A 19,467-nucleotide genomic window follows, 5' to 3' on the forward strand; every position below is an offset into this window, starting at 1 on the left:
AATATTAAATATTAATCATTCATTCATTTTCTTTTTCGCTTAGTCCCTTTATAAATCTGGGGTCGCCACAGCGAAATGAACCGGCAAAATAAATATTAATTAAATATAAAGCACTTTTAAACGTATGATTACAGGTACAACATACAATATTGCTAAATAAAATACTAAATACGGCGTCACGGTGGCGCAGTGGGTAGCACGATCACCTCACAGCAAGAAGGTCGCTGATTCGAGCCTTGGCTGGGTCAGCTGGCATTTCTGCGTGGAGTTTGCATGTTCTCCACATGTTCGCATGGGTTTCCTCCGGTTTCCCCCACAGTCCAAAGACATGTGGTATAGGTGAATTGGGTAAGCTAAATTTTCTGTAATGTATGTGTGCGAATATGAGTGTATGGGTGTTTCCCAGTGATGGGTTGCCACTGGAAGGACATCCGCATTCCGCTGTGCCGACCCCAGATTAATAAAGGGACTAAGCAGAAAAGAAAATAAATGAATGAAGATACTAAATAAAAACAATGTATTTACATTATTGCCACATTTTCACTGTGCTGTTATTTACATTTCTACCTTTAGTGTAAGATTGATTTAATCCAAAATTTAAAAAAGTATTACAATAAACTCAGTTTTGCAACATTGTGAATTAAATAATAGAGCATAAACTGAAATTATAGATTTTTTAAATTTCATCCATATTATATATATCGTCAGCCCTAGTCGGCTATATACAGTTTTCATACTGAACCTAAAGGCAACACTGAAAAATCCCTTTAAAAACAGCTGTTTCTGAAAATTTTGGTGAACTCTGCTAATTGGGTGGAGTTTGGAAGATCATGGCACTACCAAGGGACACCAAGTATTTGCATATAAATCCTACTTAAGGTCAGCTGTATGCACTATTTTATTTGCTGCTTACAAGCAACACCAAGGGAATGAGCTACATTTGCAGGCCAGATAAATTTCCTTCACATTCACCATTCAACTCTCCAGTGCCTCACATCTACAGGAAATGCTGAGGTGATTGGAAAGAAATTAACTATGAACAGCCAGTTCAGTGTTTCCTGAGAGGTTCAATCTCAGCATGGTATTCGTGAGTTTGGAACCAAAAAGAATAAATAGTATAGCAATTTATACCAGAAATCTAACTATTGTAACTTGCATTAATGCAAATGTATTACCTGTGAACCGTTTTTTTCCAGTCACATCAAACTCAGAGGAAGGAGTGTTGTTAAACGGCCGTGTCTCAGGAGTGGGAGTCTGTGTTGTGGAAGCCAGTGTTGTGGTAGGAAGTGGGACTGGGATTGTGGTGCTCTCCTCAAAAAGCTCATCTGAAAGATATAGTAGCAATCAAAAACAGGAAGAATAAAAGTCTGCAGTGTGCTGTATTCAATCTTTCAGTGGTCCAAAATGATTTTGGACACTCATTCCATATGTACAAATATCGAGCCAAGTAGTGTTTATTTAAAAAAAAGGGGCTAAAAGTGTTACATTTAAGAGCCACTACATATTACAAAGTCTGAATAGTTAAAAAAAGCATTTGTTTTAAAATGTTAGCTAATGTTATTGCTCTGTTATAGTAGTGAGAATGTGACCACATTATTTCTTATGGTTTAAATAGACTTGCCCAGCGATTCTTGTCACAACTAGGAAATTACTTTCGGGACAAGCCAAGTAATTATTAAAACTGTAAGTAAACAGGCTTGTCCCCGATTGCAGTTTGGCTGTCTTGTGTTCAAACTAGCAGAATTACATAACAAATGATTATACAACATGTTCTAGTTGTGATTTTAGAAAGGTCATCCAAGTTTGTGCACAGATTTTCATTTTGCAACTTATGAAGCCACTTTAGCATGGAGAAAAGTGGGAAAGAATGTACCTCCTTAAACAATAGCAAACAAGTGGTATCTTTAAAATTGAAATTATCAGAGTAATGGGGTACAAATGGCCGTAGAAGAGGCAAAAGTAAAACAACCTGCTCGTAGCCTGGCAGCCACTAAACAAAACAATCAACCAAGATCATCTCCATCAGAAACGGCAACATCACATGCCAATACTGACCATAACCACAACTCATCTCTGAGCTGTTTTCTGAGGAAAGCCAGAGGAATACTCTTCTTGAGGTGTACAAATAAATCATCTCATCTGGCACGCTTTTAGTTACACTGGTAAACTCTGTAGCAATCAGCAAACTAAATGTCTAGCTCACATTCAGATGCATATTCATTCAAACACATATAGCATATAACAAAATGTAAATTTTAAATCAGCATACAGGAGATGGAAAATCACCCCAACTATATTAAGACTGCATAAAATAAATATATTTTATTTTGAATGATTTAACCCAACACAAACCAAAGTCATCTAAAAGAACTAAAAACATTACAGGATGCCACAATATACAGTGCATCCGGAAAGTATTCATAGTTCTTCACTTTTCCACATTTTTAATGTTAATGTCAATGTTAATGTTTTAATGTTAATGTTTTATTGCAAATGGATTAAATTCAGTTTTTCCTCAAAATTCTACACACAACACCACATAATGACAATGTGAAAAAAGTTTTTTTTTTATTTGTTGCAAATATATATATATATATATATATATATATATATATATATATATATATATATATATATATATATATATATATATATATATATATATATATATATATATATATATATAAAACCCCTGTAAAATCATATGTACATAAGTATTCACAGCCTTTGTCGTGAAGCTCTAAATTGAGCTCAGGTACATTCTGTTTCCACTGATCAATCTTGAGATGTTTCAGCAGCTTAATTGGAGTTCACCTGTGGTAAATTCAGTTGATTGGACATGATTTGAAAAGGCATACACCAGTCTATTGAAGGAACCAGGGTTGACAGTGCATGTCAAAGCAAAAAACAAGCATGAAGCCAAAAGAATTCTCTTTCGACCCCTGAGACAAGATTATCCACAAGGCTGGGGAAGGTTACAGAAAAATTTCTGCTGCTTTGAAAGTTCCAGTCAGCACAGTGGCCTCCATCATACTTAAGTGGAAAATGTTTAGAACCACCAGGACTCTTCCTAGAGCTGGCCGGACATCTTAGCTGAGTGATCGGGGGAGAAGGGCCTTAGTCAGGGAGGTGATCAATAACTCGATGGTCACTTTGTCTGAGCGCCAGCGTTCTTTTATGGAGAGAGGAGAACCTTACAGAAGGACAGCCATCAGTGCAGCAATCCACCAATCATGCCTGTATGGTAGAGTGGTCAGACAGAAGCCACTCCCCACCTGGAATTTACCAAAAGGCATCTGAAGGACTCTCAGACCATAAGAAACAAAATTTTCTGGTCTGATGAGACTAAAATTTAACTCTTTGGAGTAAATGCCAGGCGTTACGTTAGGAGAAAACCAGGCACCGCTCCTCAACACGTTAATACCATCCCTACAGTGAAGCATGGTGGTGGCAGCATCATGCTGTGGGGACGTTTTTCAGCAATGCAGCAATGTACAGAGACATCCTGAATGAAAACCTGCTTCAGAGTGCTCTTGACCTCAGACTGTGGTGACGATTCATCTTCCAGCAGACCAAAATATCAATGGAGTGGCTTTACAACAACTTGGTGAATGTCCTTGAGTAGCCCAGACCTAAATCCTATTGAACATCTCTAGAGAGATCTGAAAATGCCTGTATACCATTGGTTCCCATCCAACCTGTTTGAGAGGTACTGCAAAAAGGAATGGGCCAAACTTCCCAAACACAGGTGTGCCAAGCTTGTGGCATCATATTCAAAAAGACTTGAGGCTGTAATTGCTGCCGTATTGAGCAAAGGCTGTGAATACTTATGTACATGTGATTTTTTTTTTTTTTCAGGTTTTTTATATTTAAATAAATTTTCAACAATTTCAAAAAATCTGTTTTTACATTGTGATTATGGGGTATTGTGTGTAGAATTTTGAGGAAATCAAAGAATTTTATCCATTTTGTAATAAGGCTGTAACATAAAAAAATGTGGAAAATGTGAAGCGATATAAATTGAATACTTTCATGCATTGTAATTGTAAAGAGTGGCGGGTTTTCTTGAAGTAGAGATTTCTGTGCAGTACTTTCCAGATGCACTGTACTGTATGACCCTAAAAAAAGTTTTTTTTATGTCATAGTTGCTCATTTAAGTTAGTATTGATGTCAGCCACTTAGCGGTGAGTAAGTTTCTTGATGCTTTTACACATTTTAAGCTATTCCTGATTTCTCAATTGATAAAAATGCCATCACATGTATGCACATACAGTTAGCTTGTTTAACCCGGAATACTGCATTGTTTAGGACACACAATAAGTTATTTTGCAAGTTCTGTAAAAAAAAGAAGTTTATTTATCATTGTTTGGTCTTAAAAATAATAGTATGAATGCCTAATGACCAAATGACCTTAAACTACATGTGGGTACACATTCTTAGGGGGTCATTCACACAGAACACTTTTTTTACCCAATTCAATGCTTTTCTATTGTTTTTCTATGTAAACACATTCTTGATGAATCAAGTTAAATTTACAAAGTTACAAAGCAGTAGATCAATCAGAGACAAGCAACTGCTGCAAGCTTCTGTTTACTATAGCAAGTTATGACAATAACATGGTAGAGTAGGCCCTTTTTTACAATTTAGATGCAAAGATGCATTCAGTGTGAATGGCCTGTTTCCACTGAGTGTTATGGTACGGTACGGTACGCTTTTATGTCCATTTCCACTTTCAAAAAGGTGCAGAGAAACATCACTAGCGGCTGCACAAGCCAGGAGAATAAAAACACTGAAAACGCCATTTTTAAATACCAGCCGAGAAATTACATCATAATACTATATACATATAATAACAAACCATGGTCGACCTGAGCTTAAACAAACCTTGTCGACGTCTTAATGAATAGCCACAAATCCAAGTACAGAATCTACCATGTCCTGTTGTTTAGGAGGCTGTCTAAGCGCAAGTGGTTTCACTTTCTCCAGAGAGCTCACGTGCGCTCGTTGCGCATCTATATTTGTAATAACAAACTTCTTGAACTGATGATAATAACATGCGCGTGATTAATGAAGTGCTTCTGACATCTGATTCTTTCGGAAACGGACAAACGCAAGAGTGAAGTGCAAAAAAACAAAGGAGAAGCCTGAAAAACAAAAGAGCAAATGATTCTTTCAGCAGCCTAAAACATGAACTGCCGTTTAATTATTATCATCACCGTTTGGACTATTATGAACTCAGAATGAAGAAATTACTTTCTAACAAGAGGTTACATGTGCTGGTGAAGATTAAAGTTACAGATGAGAGGTTTGCACTGACTGGGCTATATGTTGTGTGTTGTTTTTGAAACCAAATATGGACTAAATGTATGCTCTATGTGGTTTTTCTGTAATTGGTAACATATCGGAGACTGTAAGGGGCTGTATGTGTTCATATATGTTACATTTATTTATTTATTTATTTATTTATTTATTTATTTATTTATTTATTTATTTATTTATTTATTTTGCATTGATCTACAGTCATAATAAAATCCTGTTCATAGAAAGGTTAGTAATGAACATTTATACACAAGTATTTATGTGTATAAAGCATCTGTTTTGTGAGAACTGTTTCTCGATATGTGAACGACCTGTATAGCTTTACTTTGACATTTTCTCGAGTGAGAATGACGTCAACTGCAACTTTCTGTCATACACCATGTCCTCCAAAAGGGTACTATTGGTACTCTTTGGCAGTGGAGACACAAACCTGAAAAAAAGTAACCCTGGACCGTACCATACCAGACCACTTGGTGGAAACAGGCCATTAGTCTGCTTAAACTCCTCTTCTGTAAGAGCTGCTACATCTTCAATTTTCTTAAGATATTAAAGGCTAATTTAATATACATTGACAGCTGTCAACTAAAAGCGGTAGACACTTTCAAGTGTCTTGTTGAATCCATGTGTCTACCCACTTTTAGAAAGAAACTAACCCATAAACTACAGTTTTCTCCACAAATTGAACTAGAATAGGAGAACATATTCTATAATATTGAAAGAGTGACACATATCACCTCTAGGCTGACCACTGAGGGCTTGTTTTGAATAATTAGTCTTTGATGTGGTTGCACATCTGTTATTTTGTGCTTTTGCTTGAAAAACCAGCTAGCAGTTGTTGTTGTTTTAGAGTGGGCAGCAGTAAGAGGGAAAAACTGTTTTCAAAAAAGTATGCTCATCACAAGCACAGTGAAAGCATAGCAGAGGTTATTCAGGCATAGCAGGAGGATATCCTTTGAGGTCTACTGTATACGTCCTAGCTGAAATTATCCTTGGAATACTTATTCTAAATTACAGAGGATCAAGTCTTGTGGGTACTAACTACATGCCTGTGACACAACTTGTTATACAAGAGCCAAATGTAGTTAGAAACTGAGCCAAATATTTTTCTGTCCGATCTTACCAAATCCCCATCATGCTACTTATTGCTCTTGTAAGAATAACACGAGGTTGGCATGGTTGCAAAGGGTTTATCTTACCTTCAGAGTAGCAGTTAAGTATTCCTTCTGCATCCAATATTGGTAAACCATTCTTATCCAATCGGGAATAAAGTCCAGGTGGGCATGTAGGATCAGCAGCTAATGTTGAAGGCTCCAGTGTTTCTGTTACTGTTTCTGTTGTTGTGGGTTCAGTTGTAGTTGTTGTTGTTGTAGTAGTTGTAGTTGTGGGTGTAGTGGTTGTAGAAGTTGTAGATGTAGTGGTTGTAGTCCTGAGTTTAGGGCGGTCCAAGCCCACAATGGGTTTTCCTCCCACAGTGAGGTACTTGTCACTTGGATTATTCACAGGCCGGCTGTCTCTTCCATGACCAAATAATGCTAATCCTTCCTGGTTTACAAGTGGGCTGCCTTGGTCATCTAACAAAACAAACAGAAATAAAATCAGTTAAAAAGTCAGTTCTATTGTTTAATTAAATTGAAAATGCAAGCTGCTCACCAAAAATTGTCTTGCCGTCCTCTCCAAGGATAACCTTTCTTGGTCTACCTTTTGAATCCTGAAGGACTCTTCCATTTTCATTCATTAGGACTCCCTTATCCAGGTCTAATATCTAAAAGAGTAAATGCAATTTTTAATAAAGGAGAATAATCTTTCTTTTAGAGCAAATTGAGACAGTCAAACAGTACTGCTTGAAAAAGTGTCCCTAGGGTCCCTGCCTGTGGAGTTTCCATGCCTAGCAAGACATGACTCCTCACTCTGCTTACTTTAAATATAATTTTGTTTGGACTGCAGTATTGTCTGACTTATTAGTGTATCTAGACAACAGACATAACAGAAGTCTTGGAAATGGGCAGTATGATCATTGTATTGAGCATATTAATGATTCCAAATTAAATTCTGTCCTTTTGTTTAATAAAATGAAATTAACTGATGAAACCAGAAGCTCACTGTTAGTGCTATAATATTGCTGTCGGTAAAAAGTTCACTTATTAGATTAATCTTTCCTAATTTATACATTGAATTTATTTAAATTAAGTGTCTAGATTAAGTTTGACTACTGTAAATAAATTATTATTATTTACTAAACAAAAGAGGTTAATGGATTTAGAGTCATACAGGGCTAATTCAGCAATAACAATGCTCCAAATAAACACACCCATTTCGTTCCATCAGGACCTGTGATATGTCGGACTCCATTTGGTTTAGGATTTTCATCAGATGTTGAAGATACTTTGCCGTTTGCAGCTGTCAGATTCGGTCGTCCATTTTTGCCTAAACATGGAAATTTGTTAAAATTAGTAAAATATTTTTTTATGCACACACCAAACATGTATTATAAGTACAGCATGCACATCCTAGCAGATAACAAAAATGTACCTTTCCCAAAACTAGGTTTGTAGCCGTTGCCTGGAGTGGAAGCTGACCGCAGCCTCGATCCCATTACTGGACTGCGAGACTCAGGTGATATATTCCCACTGGAGCTTTCACCAGCAGACAGGCCATGAGAAGGGCGAGAAACTGAACCTGAGGTGAGTCTAGCATTACTGCTGGCAGCTCTGTCTCGATCTGAGGAAAGTGGTAATTCTGCTGCTGGACTGTTTTGAGAGGAGGCAGACGACGTATCCTGTGTGGAAGCACCTAGTCTTTTGTGCTGTAGTGGATACAATCTACTAGGAAATCGTGAACCTTTTAAACGACTTACCACAGGTGAACGGACCCGACCATTAGAAGCTAAAGTAGGGACTTTATGGGGAACTGAAGGAACTGTCTTGGAACCTGTACCGATACTACTTTGCTCCCTATCTACACTTTCATTCTCAAAGTTCTGGACAGGTCTGTGAGGTTCGCTCACAGCTGTTGTCGTTGTTGTTTTTGGTGCTGCTGTTGAGACTGCATCTTTGGTTTGCCTATCCAAGGTCTCTTTGCTTCCCTCGTACAGATAATCACCTTCATGACCATTGCTACTTCTTACATTTAGTAGACTTGGTTTATTCGAGACAGGATCAACTTTATGCTTTGGGTATATTGTTGGTGAAACTTTGTTTTTATCACTAGTGTCTTGAGAGCTGACAGAAGTAGAACGTGAAGGAAATCCTTTGATAATTGGCCTTCCTGCACCTACAGATGAGGCAGACCTACTCCACGGTATCCTGCCATCTTGTCTGCGACTGCTTGTACTTATCCTAGAATTTCGGTTTGGTATTGAAAAGGATGAACTTCGTCCTGTTGTAGAAGGGCTAGTCCTTGAAGAAGAATGGGAAGTGGAATCTCCTGTCTCTTCTTCATTGTCATGATTTTCCTTTGGTACTGGGAGTTCCTCTGTCTCTAGCTTAGTGATTTTATGGTTTGTGTCATGCTCTTCTGTTATATCATGATTGTCTGTGCTGGTTCCTGTTGGCAATGTGGATTGTGAAGATGCAGATGATGATGAATCAGGTTTGTGCTTTCCTGTTTGAAGTCTTTGAGCTCTGGTTGAAATGCCAACTCTCCTTCCATTAGGATACTTGGCACCAGATGCTCCAGAGGAGAATCTTCTAGTGCCCGAAGATGATGGTAAGGATGATGAAGGGGAAGACACTGAAGAAGATGATGAGGATGCTGATGAGGAAGATGTTGGAGAAGAAGAAATAGATAAAGAAGATTCTGATTCTTTTACTGGTTCAGGCCTGTTTTCCTGAGGTGAAGCAACCGAAGGCATACTATCAGTGACTGTTATCTGGTTGTGTGAGTTCTGTCCCTCAGGATAGGAAAGCGCTGTTAAGTCCTTTCTTGTAGCTGCAGACTCTTGGTTTAGTGATGAACTTGAAGTATCTTCACTCCGCATTCTTGACCTAGAACCACTGCGAGAACTAGGCCTTCTTAATCTACTAATATCAACAATTGAGGATGTACGAGGGGTCCAAGGAGGACGTTTATCCTCGGATGTTTTAAGGACTAAGTCAGAATTGTTGGGTTTTGATTCCTTTGTGTCTGGTGAGTTGTTACTCCTCTCTGGATTTGTGTCCTCAGTAGCCTCATTTGCCCCAGTCTCCTCTTCTTTTGGACTGTCTGTTGTTAGCTTCTCCTCATCTTCTTTATCTTTAGTATGAGTGGAGGATGTATGTGAGTTTGATCTTGAGCCTCCGTTTCTGACAGAACCTCTTACAGAGGAGAAGATGCTGTGATAAGATCTGGTTTGTGAAAGAGGGCGACGTCTGTTTGTGTGTGGAGCTTGAGTTGTAGTCTGGTTATTGGGCTCTTCCATTTCATCTCTTTCCTGATTGTCTGATTCGTTGTTGGATGATGTTTTTGAGGTACTTTGACTCGTCCTTTGGCTGTCCATGTTTCTTGTGTGAGTACTGCCAGCTGAGGACAAAATTGAAGAGATAGTTCAACCAAAAATAAAAAATGTCATCATTTATTGGACTTGCTCCATATCTATTTGAGTTTCTTTGTTGTCTTGAACACCAGAGAAGATATTTTGAAGAATTTTGGTTACTGATAGCCATTGACTTCCATAGTAGTTTTCACCAGTAATCAAAATATCTTCTTTTGTGTTCCACAGAATATAATAAATTATGATTTTGAATGTCTTTAGGGTGAGTGCATGGTGAGTAATTCTTTTATGTGAACTATTCCTTTAACCCTATTTCTATAAAGACATTAGTATAGCAATTTTTATAATATGGGAATACTTACATGCTGGCATTGAAACAATTATGGCTTTAGTCTGAGGTCCTTGTCCTTTCCTATTGACTGCACGAATCTTGAATATATATCGGTCACCTGGTGTAAGTCCATCTATAGTAGCAGAAGTGGTGGTGCCTCGATATGTAACTGACTTTGCACCAAAAGGTTTCATAGCAGGAGCGTATGAAAGGATGTACTCTGGAAGTAGATGTCAAATCAATCAGTACGGTCAATTGCATTTGGAAACCATAGCTAAATATTTTCCAGTGAACACTGGGAATACGAAAGATTGGACCAATTAATTTAGGCCAAGGATAACACAGTAAAGAGTAAAGTTCCTTTGGTAGGAACAGGGAATAGTTTGTGTTTTCCACATGTACATTTGTATTGATTTAGCATTACATTGCACGCCTGCTGGAGAATTTGTAATGCTGAAGAGGCTTATCATTCCCATATATTTTGGCAATACCCAAAGTGGTTTTAGGGAAGACATATGGGCAACTATTAACAATGTTTCATTCTCCAAATGAAAGTCATTTTCTGTTCTTTATTTAGGGCATATTCCAAGTGTAATAGAAAGAGCTGACAGATATCTGTTTAAAATATTACCAATGTTAAAATACTTTATCCTGTCCTAGATAAATATGAAGAGACCACTATAAGTGTGAGTAAAGGTTGGTGTACTATATTAAACTAATACAAATGGTTATTATGGTCAATATACAGTTGAAGTCAGAATTATTAGCCCTCCTGAATTATTAGCCCCGTTTATTTTTTTTGCAATTTCTTTTTAATAAAGATAAGATTTTTTTCAACACATTTCTAAGCATAATAGTTTTAATAACTCATTTCTAATAACTGATTTATTTTATCCTTGTCGTGATGACAGTAAATAATATTTACTAGATATTTTTTAAAGACACTTCTATACAGCTTAAAGTGACACTTAAAGGCTTAACTAGGTTAATTAGGTTAACTAGGCAGGTTAGGGTAATTAGGCAAGTTATTGTATAATGATGGTTTGTTCTGTAGACTATCAAAAAACTAAATAAATAAAGGGGCTAATAACTTTGACCTTAAAATGGTTTTTAAAAAGTTAAAAACTGCTTTTATTATAGCCAAAATAAAAAAAATAAGACTTTCTCCAGAAGAAAAAAATATTATCAAATATACTGTGAAAATTTCCTTGCTCTGTTAAAAATAATTTGGGAAATATGTAAAAGATAAAAAATATTTGAAGGGGGGCTAATAATTCTGACGACAACTGTATATCTTAATGAATTTACCTCTTAGTCGGCCATTGGTTTGCTCGGGTGGATCCCAGGTTGCCGTGACAGCAGTACCTTTTCCTCTTAGTGGTTTGACTTCAAAATTTTCTGGAGGACCAGAGGGGGCTGCATAGAAAAAGGTGGAAGAACATGGCCAAAAAGTTTACAGTCACACTCTTAAAGTTCTAAAAGTTTCCAAAAAAAAATGTATATATACACACAAACAGTGCAGACTGTACTGAAGACATCCATTAGCCTACATACATAATGTTGTTTGTTAAGCCCAAAGATTTGTTTCAAAACTATTTCTAAATTCAGTTCTAATTTCCAGCAAATGAATGAATGAACAATAATAACGAAGTGTGGTAAAATAAAACACATATCCAAACACACGTATTATTCTTATGGCCCACATCGTGATGCATACGTCTCCAAAACCCAATAGGTGGACAAATCTGAGCTTGTTTTTAATAAAACAAATCTAAATATGCATATAATAAATAATACTGCTAATAATAATAACATTATACAATTGCAAATTGTCATGAATAAACTGAAAATAAGCCTCCTGACATGAAAAAGGCATGAAGGTAGTGTTTTTTATATTTATGTAGAAATTAATAATTTTTGTAACATTTTAATCCTTGAATTGTTTTCGTATGTAAAGATATTTGTTTATTGCTGTACATCCTGTGTGTATTAAACAATGTGTAAGCTTTTGGACTATTTCTTTTATTTCAGTTTCTCAAAATAGCAATGCACCAACAATGTGCCTTAACACATCTCCTTTCTATATCGGAACACCCATGAGTCCACAAAGTGGCTCCACAAATGGATTTGCTATTTAAACAACGTGGCCCAAAATGTGAAAATTAGGGTTGCACTGGTCTGAAAATAGCAGCAAATTGCGCCAAACACGTTTTGCGCCCTATTGCGCCGGGTGTATGATAGGGCCCATACTCTGCCTCCAAGATTGAAGTGTCCCAGCCCTGCCATAGAAGAGCCAGTTTGGGTTTCATAAAGAACCTTTCAGTGAGGGGTTCTTTAAAAATATTTTAGTAACCTAAAGGACATTTTTCCATCCTAAAGAACATTTTGTGGAATAGAAAGGTTCCAATGTTGTTAAAGGTTCTTTTATTGTTAAGAACTTTTATTTTTCAGGTGTAAGAGTGAAGGGTTTATATAATAAGCAGTGTGAATTCTGTTGAATTTTTTTTTTTCTGCCTGGAGATTATTCAGATGGAAACAAAAGACAGCTTTATGTTTTCCAGGGGAATGAGGTCATCCTGATCACTCCAAACAAAAATTCCGAACAGGGAGTAAACAATGACATTACACCGAACTAGGCGGTTACAACATGGCTTAAACTAAGACACAATTGTACTGATTGTATTTGTATGGTGCACTATATAATACATTGTATTGTACACATTGTTCATGCTTTGCTTTATGAGCTAGCATATTTTCAGATGTATAATATGAGACAATATTAAAATTTAGGTCATTCTAAATAATCAGTTTCTTGAATATTGCCACATCAAATAATATACATTAGTAGATTTACAGTTATTATATACTTTTTATACAGTACAGTTTTTTTCAGTCTGGACACTGGCCTTTTTAGTTTGCAGATTATTATGTCTATTATAATGAATGCTGTCAGAATTTTGCTGCTCAGCAATGCAAACTAAGCAAAACATCTGGGTTAAAGATTTGGGAGTGTAAACAAACCTGATTCAGGGGTTCTCTGGAACACAGATGCACTCCATTTCCCCATCTGATTTCCTTGTGAGATACAAATAGAGAACTCGTACATGCTGTCAGCAGAGAGTGTTTCAATCATAAGCCGTCTCTGAGTAGTGTCCTTGTATTCCCATCGAGCAGATTCTCCTTTCTCTCTGTATTTCACTCGGTAATACCTGCACACATTTGTAATTATCACGCTTTAAAAAGCCATCGTATTATATTTGTACTATATACAGTGTACAGATACACATTATTCAGATATTTAAGATCAGTTCTTGTCTTCTAATGGAATGGGTCAGTATTCACTCAGGATACATAAAATTGATCAAAAGTAGCAGTAAAAACAATGATAATTCTTTACAAACTATTTAGCATTATTGGTGTTCATTTGAAATCATAAATTGTATTTATATTTCACATTATTATTATTTTTTCATCAATACCTTTATTAAATACTACTACCGCACCTAAACATACAGTAAAATCTAGACTCTTCATATACAGCCCACAAGCAAACCACCATACTAAAAAAAAAAACAAAATTTTACCTTGATCCCCCTGGTATTTCCTTGTTCTTTTCAACAAGTGGGTCAACCCATGTGATCAGGACAGACTGAGGAGACAATACTCTGACTGTGATGTCCTCTACTTCATCCACAACCTCAGACTCTGACAAAAAACAGGATTAAAAAGACTGACGATTAGCTCTGTGTGAGACAAAACATTTAATATGGTGTCCCTCCGGTTAGCAGTGATATACCTGTGATTACTTTTTTACTCATGGTGGCCGTGTTGATGGATGCGCTCCTCCCCTGGGCTCTGGGTGCCTGCAGTGATACCACATAGACGGACTCAGATGCTAGGAACAGAGGGGGGATACCAGATACGGCCACGTATCATTACACATTACCTGCTGTGGGACATACTGAAGACATGCAACCTGAGCTGTTCACAAGTACAGATATTTAGAGGCATACAGCTTGCATATCTCAAACACCTTCAAACGCCACACTTCTATATTCTTACCTAGTTTTGGCTTGTTAGCATTGCGCTGGTCTGCTTGGTGTTGGCTGAGGTCCACTCTGTGTTTGTTTAGAGGTCTGATAGGAAGCCGTCCTATTTGATGAGGGGGTTCTGGTCCTGATGAAGACTGAGGAGCCCTCTGATGTCCTAGTGCCGTCCTTTGAGTTGGAGGCCTCGGGTTAATCTGTGATGACGTTATAGACACCATCCTGCCTAATGAAAATGAAAAATAATGTTGGCATTGGAGTTTGATGATCTTTGAGATTCTTTCTTTAAATAAATAAACCATAACATGGAAAATAATATGGATAATTAGATTTTTACATGCTTTGGGACAGCTTCTGTTGTTTTGACTATTGGACAAAATGTTTTTTTGACTGGTTTGTTTGTCCGGGTTTGTGTGGGTTTCCTCCGGGTGCTCTGGTTTTCCCCACAGTCCAAAGACATGCGATATAGGTGAATTGAATAAACTAAAATGACCTTAGTGTATGTGTGTGAATGAGTGTGTATGGATGTTTCCCAGTACTGGGTTGCATCTTAAAGAACATCCGCTGTGTAAAACATATGCTGGATAAGTTGGTAGTTCATTCCACTGTGGTGACCTGTAAGACTTGAGATACCACAAATACTTTGATGTCATTGACGATTCAAATATGAGCTGAAAACACAGAGACAATAGGCTCCACAACCCACCAGGTGGGAATGCGGGAAAACTAGCTCCCCTCCTTTCTTCCATCTACATTTGAAACATCTCCCGAAACACCCCTTGGTCACTCAGCCCCTTTTCACTCTACTCACACAGAATGGTCATTTTAAAGTATGAATGTTCTATATTAATCCAAGTGACTTTATCTGTCATGTTTGATATCATTTGAAATGTCTCAGTGCGACTGGTACAATGGTCTCATTTCCTCAGAAATAGACATAATTAAAACAATAGATATATAACTTCAGGTATCTTTTGAACCGCTGCGAAGGGTGTGCCTTTCCTATAGGCAGAAACTCTTCCACTAAATGCAAATGCCTATTGTTATTCTACACACCCCTTTCCTCGAGGAGATTCTTGGATTGACTACTTAAGGTAAAGTTTCTAAATGTTTGGGGCGATTCTGTTACCCAGATCAGCCCATAGTGTGGAACTTCATGTTCTTTGTTATGTATATTTTGAAGTCAGGTATGCATCTTTTAATCTTGGATCTATCTTTGATAATTTGGTCTTATATTGATCGTTTATGAATTGACTGAATGAATTGGCATAATACACATTTACCTGGCTAATAAATTATGTTTTAAATTATTCAAACAGAGTTCGTGTTATTATTTCTAGTAGATTATGTTAAGTCCATAGCATCACAAGCCACTGTACAGGTTAGTAGCGGACTAAAACACGTTAGACGAAGCAGCATGGTAGCTATACGATGTTCTTAGAGCTCAGACTAACAAATTGGCATTAATTCAAGTATACTTAGACTGTAAAAGGCCAATAATGGGTTTTCTATTTAGAACAACAAAGTAATGTTGAGATCAATCTAAATGTGGGTAGGCCTTCATCTCTAAACTTATAATACTGTTTAAATCATATGGTGAATACTAATAGTTTAAGTTATCATTATGGTATGATTAAATAGTTTTGCTTTGATGTAGTAGATAGCAGATCTATGGGGACCACACAACAAATATTCTAAACTGAGTAAGCAGAGTTCTGCCTTTTTAGAATTGTGGTTAATCGCCTCTGTTTAATGACCAAGACTGATATGCTTGTGTTTAAGAGATTGTATACTTGCCGGTACAAGACTCAGGATGTTAAAGGATCCAAATAAATGAGAATAATATAAAATAACGAATCGCAGAATATTCAATCATAATCTAAAGTAATATTAAAAGAAACAAAATAATCTTATCAATGTTTTATAAATGGAGTCAGATAAAACGAGGATAAATATATTAATATTCTAAACCACCTCATACTAAAATTGGAGTCAGATATGAGTTAAATTTAAAGTAAATCAACATTGTGCACTGGAAAGACCGAACATGCAGTGAACCTTCGTCCACCAGTAGACATCGTCATTGGACTAGCTGGCTGGACCTTACATGACCCCTGATGAATAAAGGGACTTAGCTGAAGAAAAAATGAATGAATGAATGAATGAATGAATGAATGTTTTGTTTGTGTTAATGCTAGGAGCATACTGTAACAATGGCCAAAAAGATTTTACTTTGACCTTCTTTTACTTCCAGAAATATATTTTCTATTTTATTGGCCCCATTATAGCTTCAATCTTTAAACATAGCGCCAGCAAATAAAATAAAATAACACATTTTTAATAGCCTTCAATATTTTGGCAAGGTTTGACCATGAAAACAAATAATCTTTTTTTTTTTTCAATTTACATATGGGAGTTTTATGATTTTTTTGACAGGTATTAAGGGCCTATGAGTGACTATAAAGTGTTATGGTATGACTATTATGCTTTTTTCAGATATTACCTTTCTTTCAGAGTGTAATATAGTTGAATGCAAAAGGTCTGCAAAATTCAAAAGTTCAAAGTTCATGACGAACAAAGTTAGGCCCAATCCCAATTCTAGCCCTTCCCCTTACCCCTGACCCTCGTTTTGCACATTCACATGAAGGTGTAGGGGTGTCCCAATTCTCTTTAGCTTGAAGGTGAAGGGCTAAGGGTAAGGGCTAGATAACCCTTGAAACTGAGATTTTTCAGGACCACACTCGAAATCAAGGGGTAAGAAATTTGTCTAGAAAACACCATTTACCATCATCATACCGTCAAAATAAAAACAGATAAATTTTGCTAACTATAATCCATAATAAGAACTCCTGTATAGTGGTTCCACAACATTCTGTCACCCTATAACACTCGAAAACCCTGTCAGTAAAGTCTAGTGGCTGGGAATGAGCTTTTTACAGTGCCTGATGTAATGTTAATGTTGTTGTTGTGTGTTTACATGGATAAATATGGTCAGGGTGTAAATGCACACAAACTTATTCCACATATTATTATATGATAACATGATATTGTTGCCTTCAGTGATTTCCTGAAGATAAATACCAAAATATAATGCAACTGGAATAACTTCAGCAGTCGCCATCATCAATCTCATATGAAGCTAGAGATCTTGATCTTGGGGTCCTTTCTTAAGCCCTTCCCCTTCACACTCTGTTTCAAGGGCCAAGGGGAAGGGGTGCAAAAATAGAATTGGGATTGGGCCTTACTGTCTCTTAAAAGAAGAAAGAAGTGCACTAAAGCACACAAGCTATAGGTGGAGGGGATATAGGGTGACAGAGCCAATTAAATGAATGGGATTATTAGGAGGCCTAAATAACAAAGCCATGAATCATAGGAGGCCATGATTGATGAGAACCAATAGAGGCAATTTGGCCAGTACACCAAAGTTACACCCTTGCTCTTTATTAGAAGGGCCAAGGTATTTTTAATGACCACAAAGAGTCAGTACCTTGATTAACATTTCACCAGAAGGACTTTTAGTTGTGTTTTTTGTGCAAAGACCTACACAGACTGCAGGGTAAGCACCCACTGCTGGCCTCACTAACACTTTTTCCACAGCATTTTCCCTGGAGGTCTCCTGTCCAGGTACTGACCAGACCCAAGCCTGCTTTGCTTCAGTGGCCAATCAGTCAGAGCAGTGTGTAATGGAAGGGTTTAGAGAGAGTGCGCTGGAAAAAAGATGCCGCTACAGTGTATGCTATGAGAAAAATTGTGTTTTTATAAACCTTGGATTCAAGTAAACATGATAGACTTTTTTAAATCAAAGAATAGAGCAGTTTAAATGTGTTTTAGAAAGAGATTTGTCTTGAACTTTTAATAGGAATGACCTCATTGTGATAACACTGTACTATGTTTATTTTACATAGTCAATCGTACTGGGGTCTTTAAAGTCCAAACATGGCATTCAAAATCTAATTTAAGCATGGAAATAAACAAAGGGCTTTGAACTAAATTAAACAAAGACATGTTATGATGTAAAATGAAGAAACTTGCAATTTGATGTTAATATCAATATGAAATTTCTGCCATGAAACTCTAGCTATGTTTCCAACCAAAAATGCGAATTAACTTTATGTGCAAAACAGTAATTTCGCATAAAAGACGTGTGAATAAAGCAGCGTTTCCATGTAACGAGTCAAAGAGAACAAAATCGTCACTTCCTGATTAAAAGGCGCAAAATATCAACAGTAAAAAGGGAATTTGCTGCAGTAGGAGAAGCTGCGTGAATCTTTTCTTTATTTAATAAAATGCCTCAGAAGACGATGCCGACACTCAATGAAGATGTGGAGGTGTTTGAAGACGTCAGATGCGCAGCACAGACGCTCTTGACAGTTCTGGAGGTAATTAATAATATAATAACACGAATACTGAAATGGTTAAGGTTTTTTTTTAGAATGACCAAAATAATATTTCAGATGTTTACAGTGTAATCAGCCTGCTGATTTGTCCATTCATACACATTTTTACAATCACATGACCTTTTTTAATGGGCATACTGGAATTTGTTCGGTAAAAGTGTTTCCATCACAGTTTATGCGCATCTTTTCCTATCGAATAAAAAGTTTATCCTACACAGTTATGCGCATATGTTTTAGCTACATTTCCATCCACCTATTTTTATGCGCATTTTAAAAATGCGCATAAAAATAGGTGGATGGAAACGTAGCTACTAACTACATGGCGCAGGAGATTGGTTGCTGTCACCTTAGCAGCCAATGAGCTTGCTCTTCGTCAGTTTAAACATCATTGTTTTCGAAGACCCTCCTCCACCCCAGCTCCACCTGTGTTTAGATCTGCTACAGGGGTTAGATATGTATTATGTTTGCAGTAGCAGCGCGTTATATTCTCAACGGCATGTCTGTGTAAATACTGGCAGTAGCAGGTCTCGGTACATGCTCTGCCATAATAATCAAAGCAGCAGCAGCAGTGTAGAAGATCTATACAGCCAAGACAAAACACATAAACATTGCCATATACAGTTGAAGTTAGAATTATTACCCCCCCCCCCCCCCCCCCCCAATTTTGGTTGATTTTTTTCAACACATTTCTAAACATAATAGTTTTAATAACTCATTTCTAATAACTGATTTATTTTATCTGTGCCATGATGACAGTAAATAATATTTGACTAGATATTTTTCAAGACACTTCTATACAGCTTAAAGTGACATTTAAAGACTTAACTAGGTTAATTAGGTTGACTAGGCAGGTTAGAGTAATTAGGCAGGTTATTGTATAATGATGGTTTGTTCTGTAGACTATCA

The 19,467-nt window shown here is 36.9% G+C and overlaps 1 protein-coding gene across 2 annotated transcripts in view; it reads right to left on the bottom strand.

The window, feature by feature from the left end:
- Positions 1-19,467, bottom strand: part of fndc1 (fibronectin type III domain containing 1) — a 72,514-nt gene that overhangs the window by 33,260 nt on the left and 19,787 nt on the right. For both annotated transcript variants that reach the window (XM_056445657.1, XM_056445656.1), the window contains 11 exons: positions 14,181-14,390; positions 13,915-14,013; positions 13,703-13,823; positions 13,140-13,327; positions 11,427-11,534; positions 10,150-10,338; positions 7,849-9,816; positions 7,628-7,743; positions 6,970-7,081; positions 6,516-6,890; positions 1,176-1,325 (listed from right to left, as the gene is read on the bottom strand). In XM_056445657.1, the coding sequence (XP_056301632.1) occupies positions 1,176-1,325; positions 6,516-6,890; positions 6,970-7,081; positions 7,628-7,743; positions 7,849-9,816; positions 10,150-10,338; positions 11,427-11,534; positions 13,140-13,327; positions 13,703-13,823; positions 13,915-14,013; positions 14,181-14,390 (3,636 nt within the window). The remainder of the gene's footprint in view (positions 1-1,175; positions 1,326-6,515; positions 6,891-6,969; positions 7,082-7,627; positions 7,744-7,848; positions 9,817-10,149; positions 10,339-11,426; positions 11,535-13,139; positions 13,328-13,702; positions 13,824-13,914; positions 14,014-14,180; positions 14,391-19,467) is intronic.

The sequence above is a fragment of the Danio aesculapii genome, chromosome 20 (genome assembly GCF_903798145.1).
Source record: "Danio aesculapii chromosome 20, fDanAes4.1, whole genome shotgun sequence".
Classification (NCBI taxonomy): domain Eukaryota; kingdom Metazoa; phylum Chordata; class Actinopteri; order Cypriniformes; family Danionidae; genus Danio; species Danio aesculapii.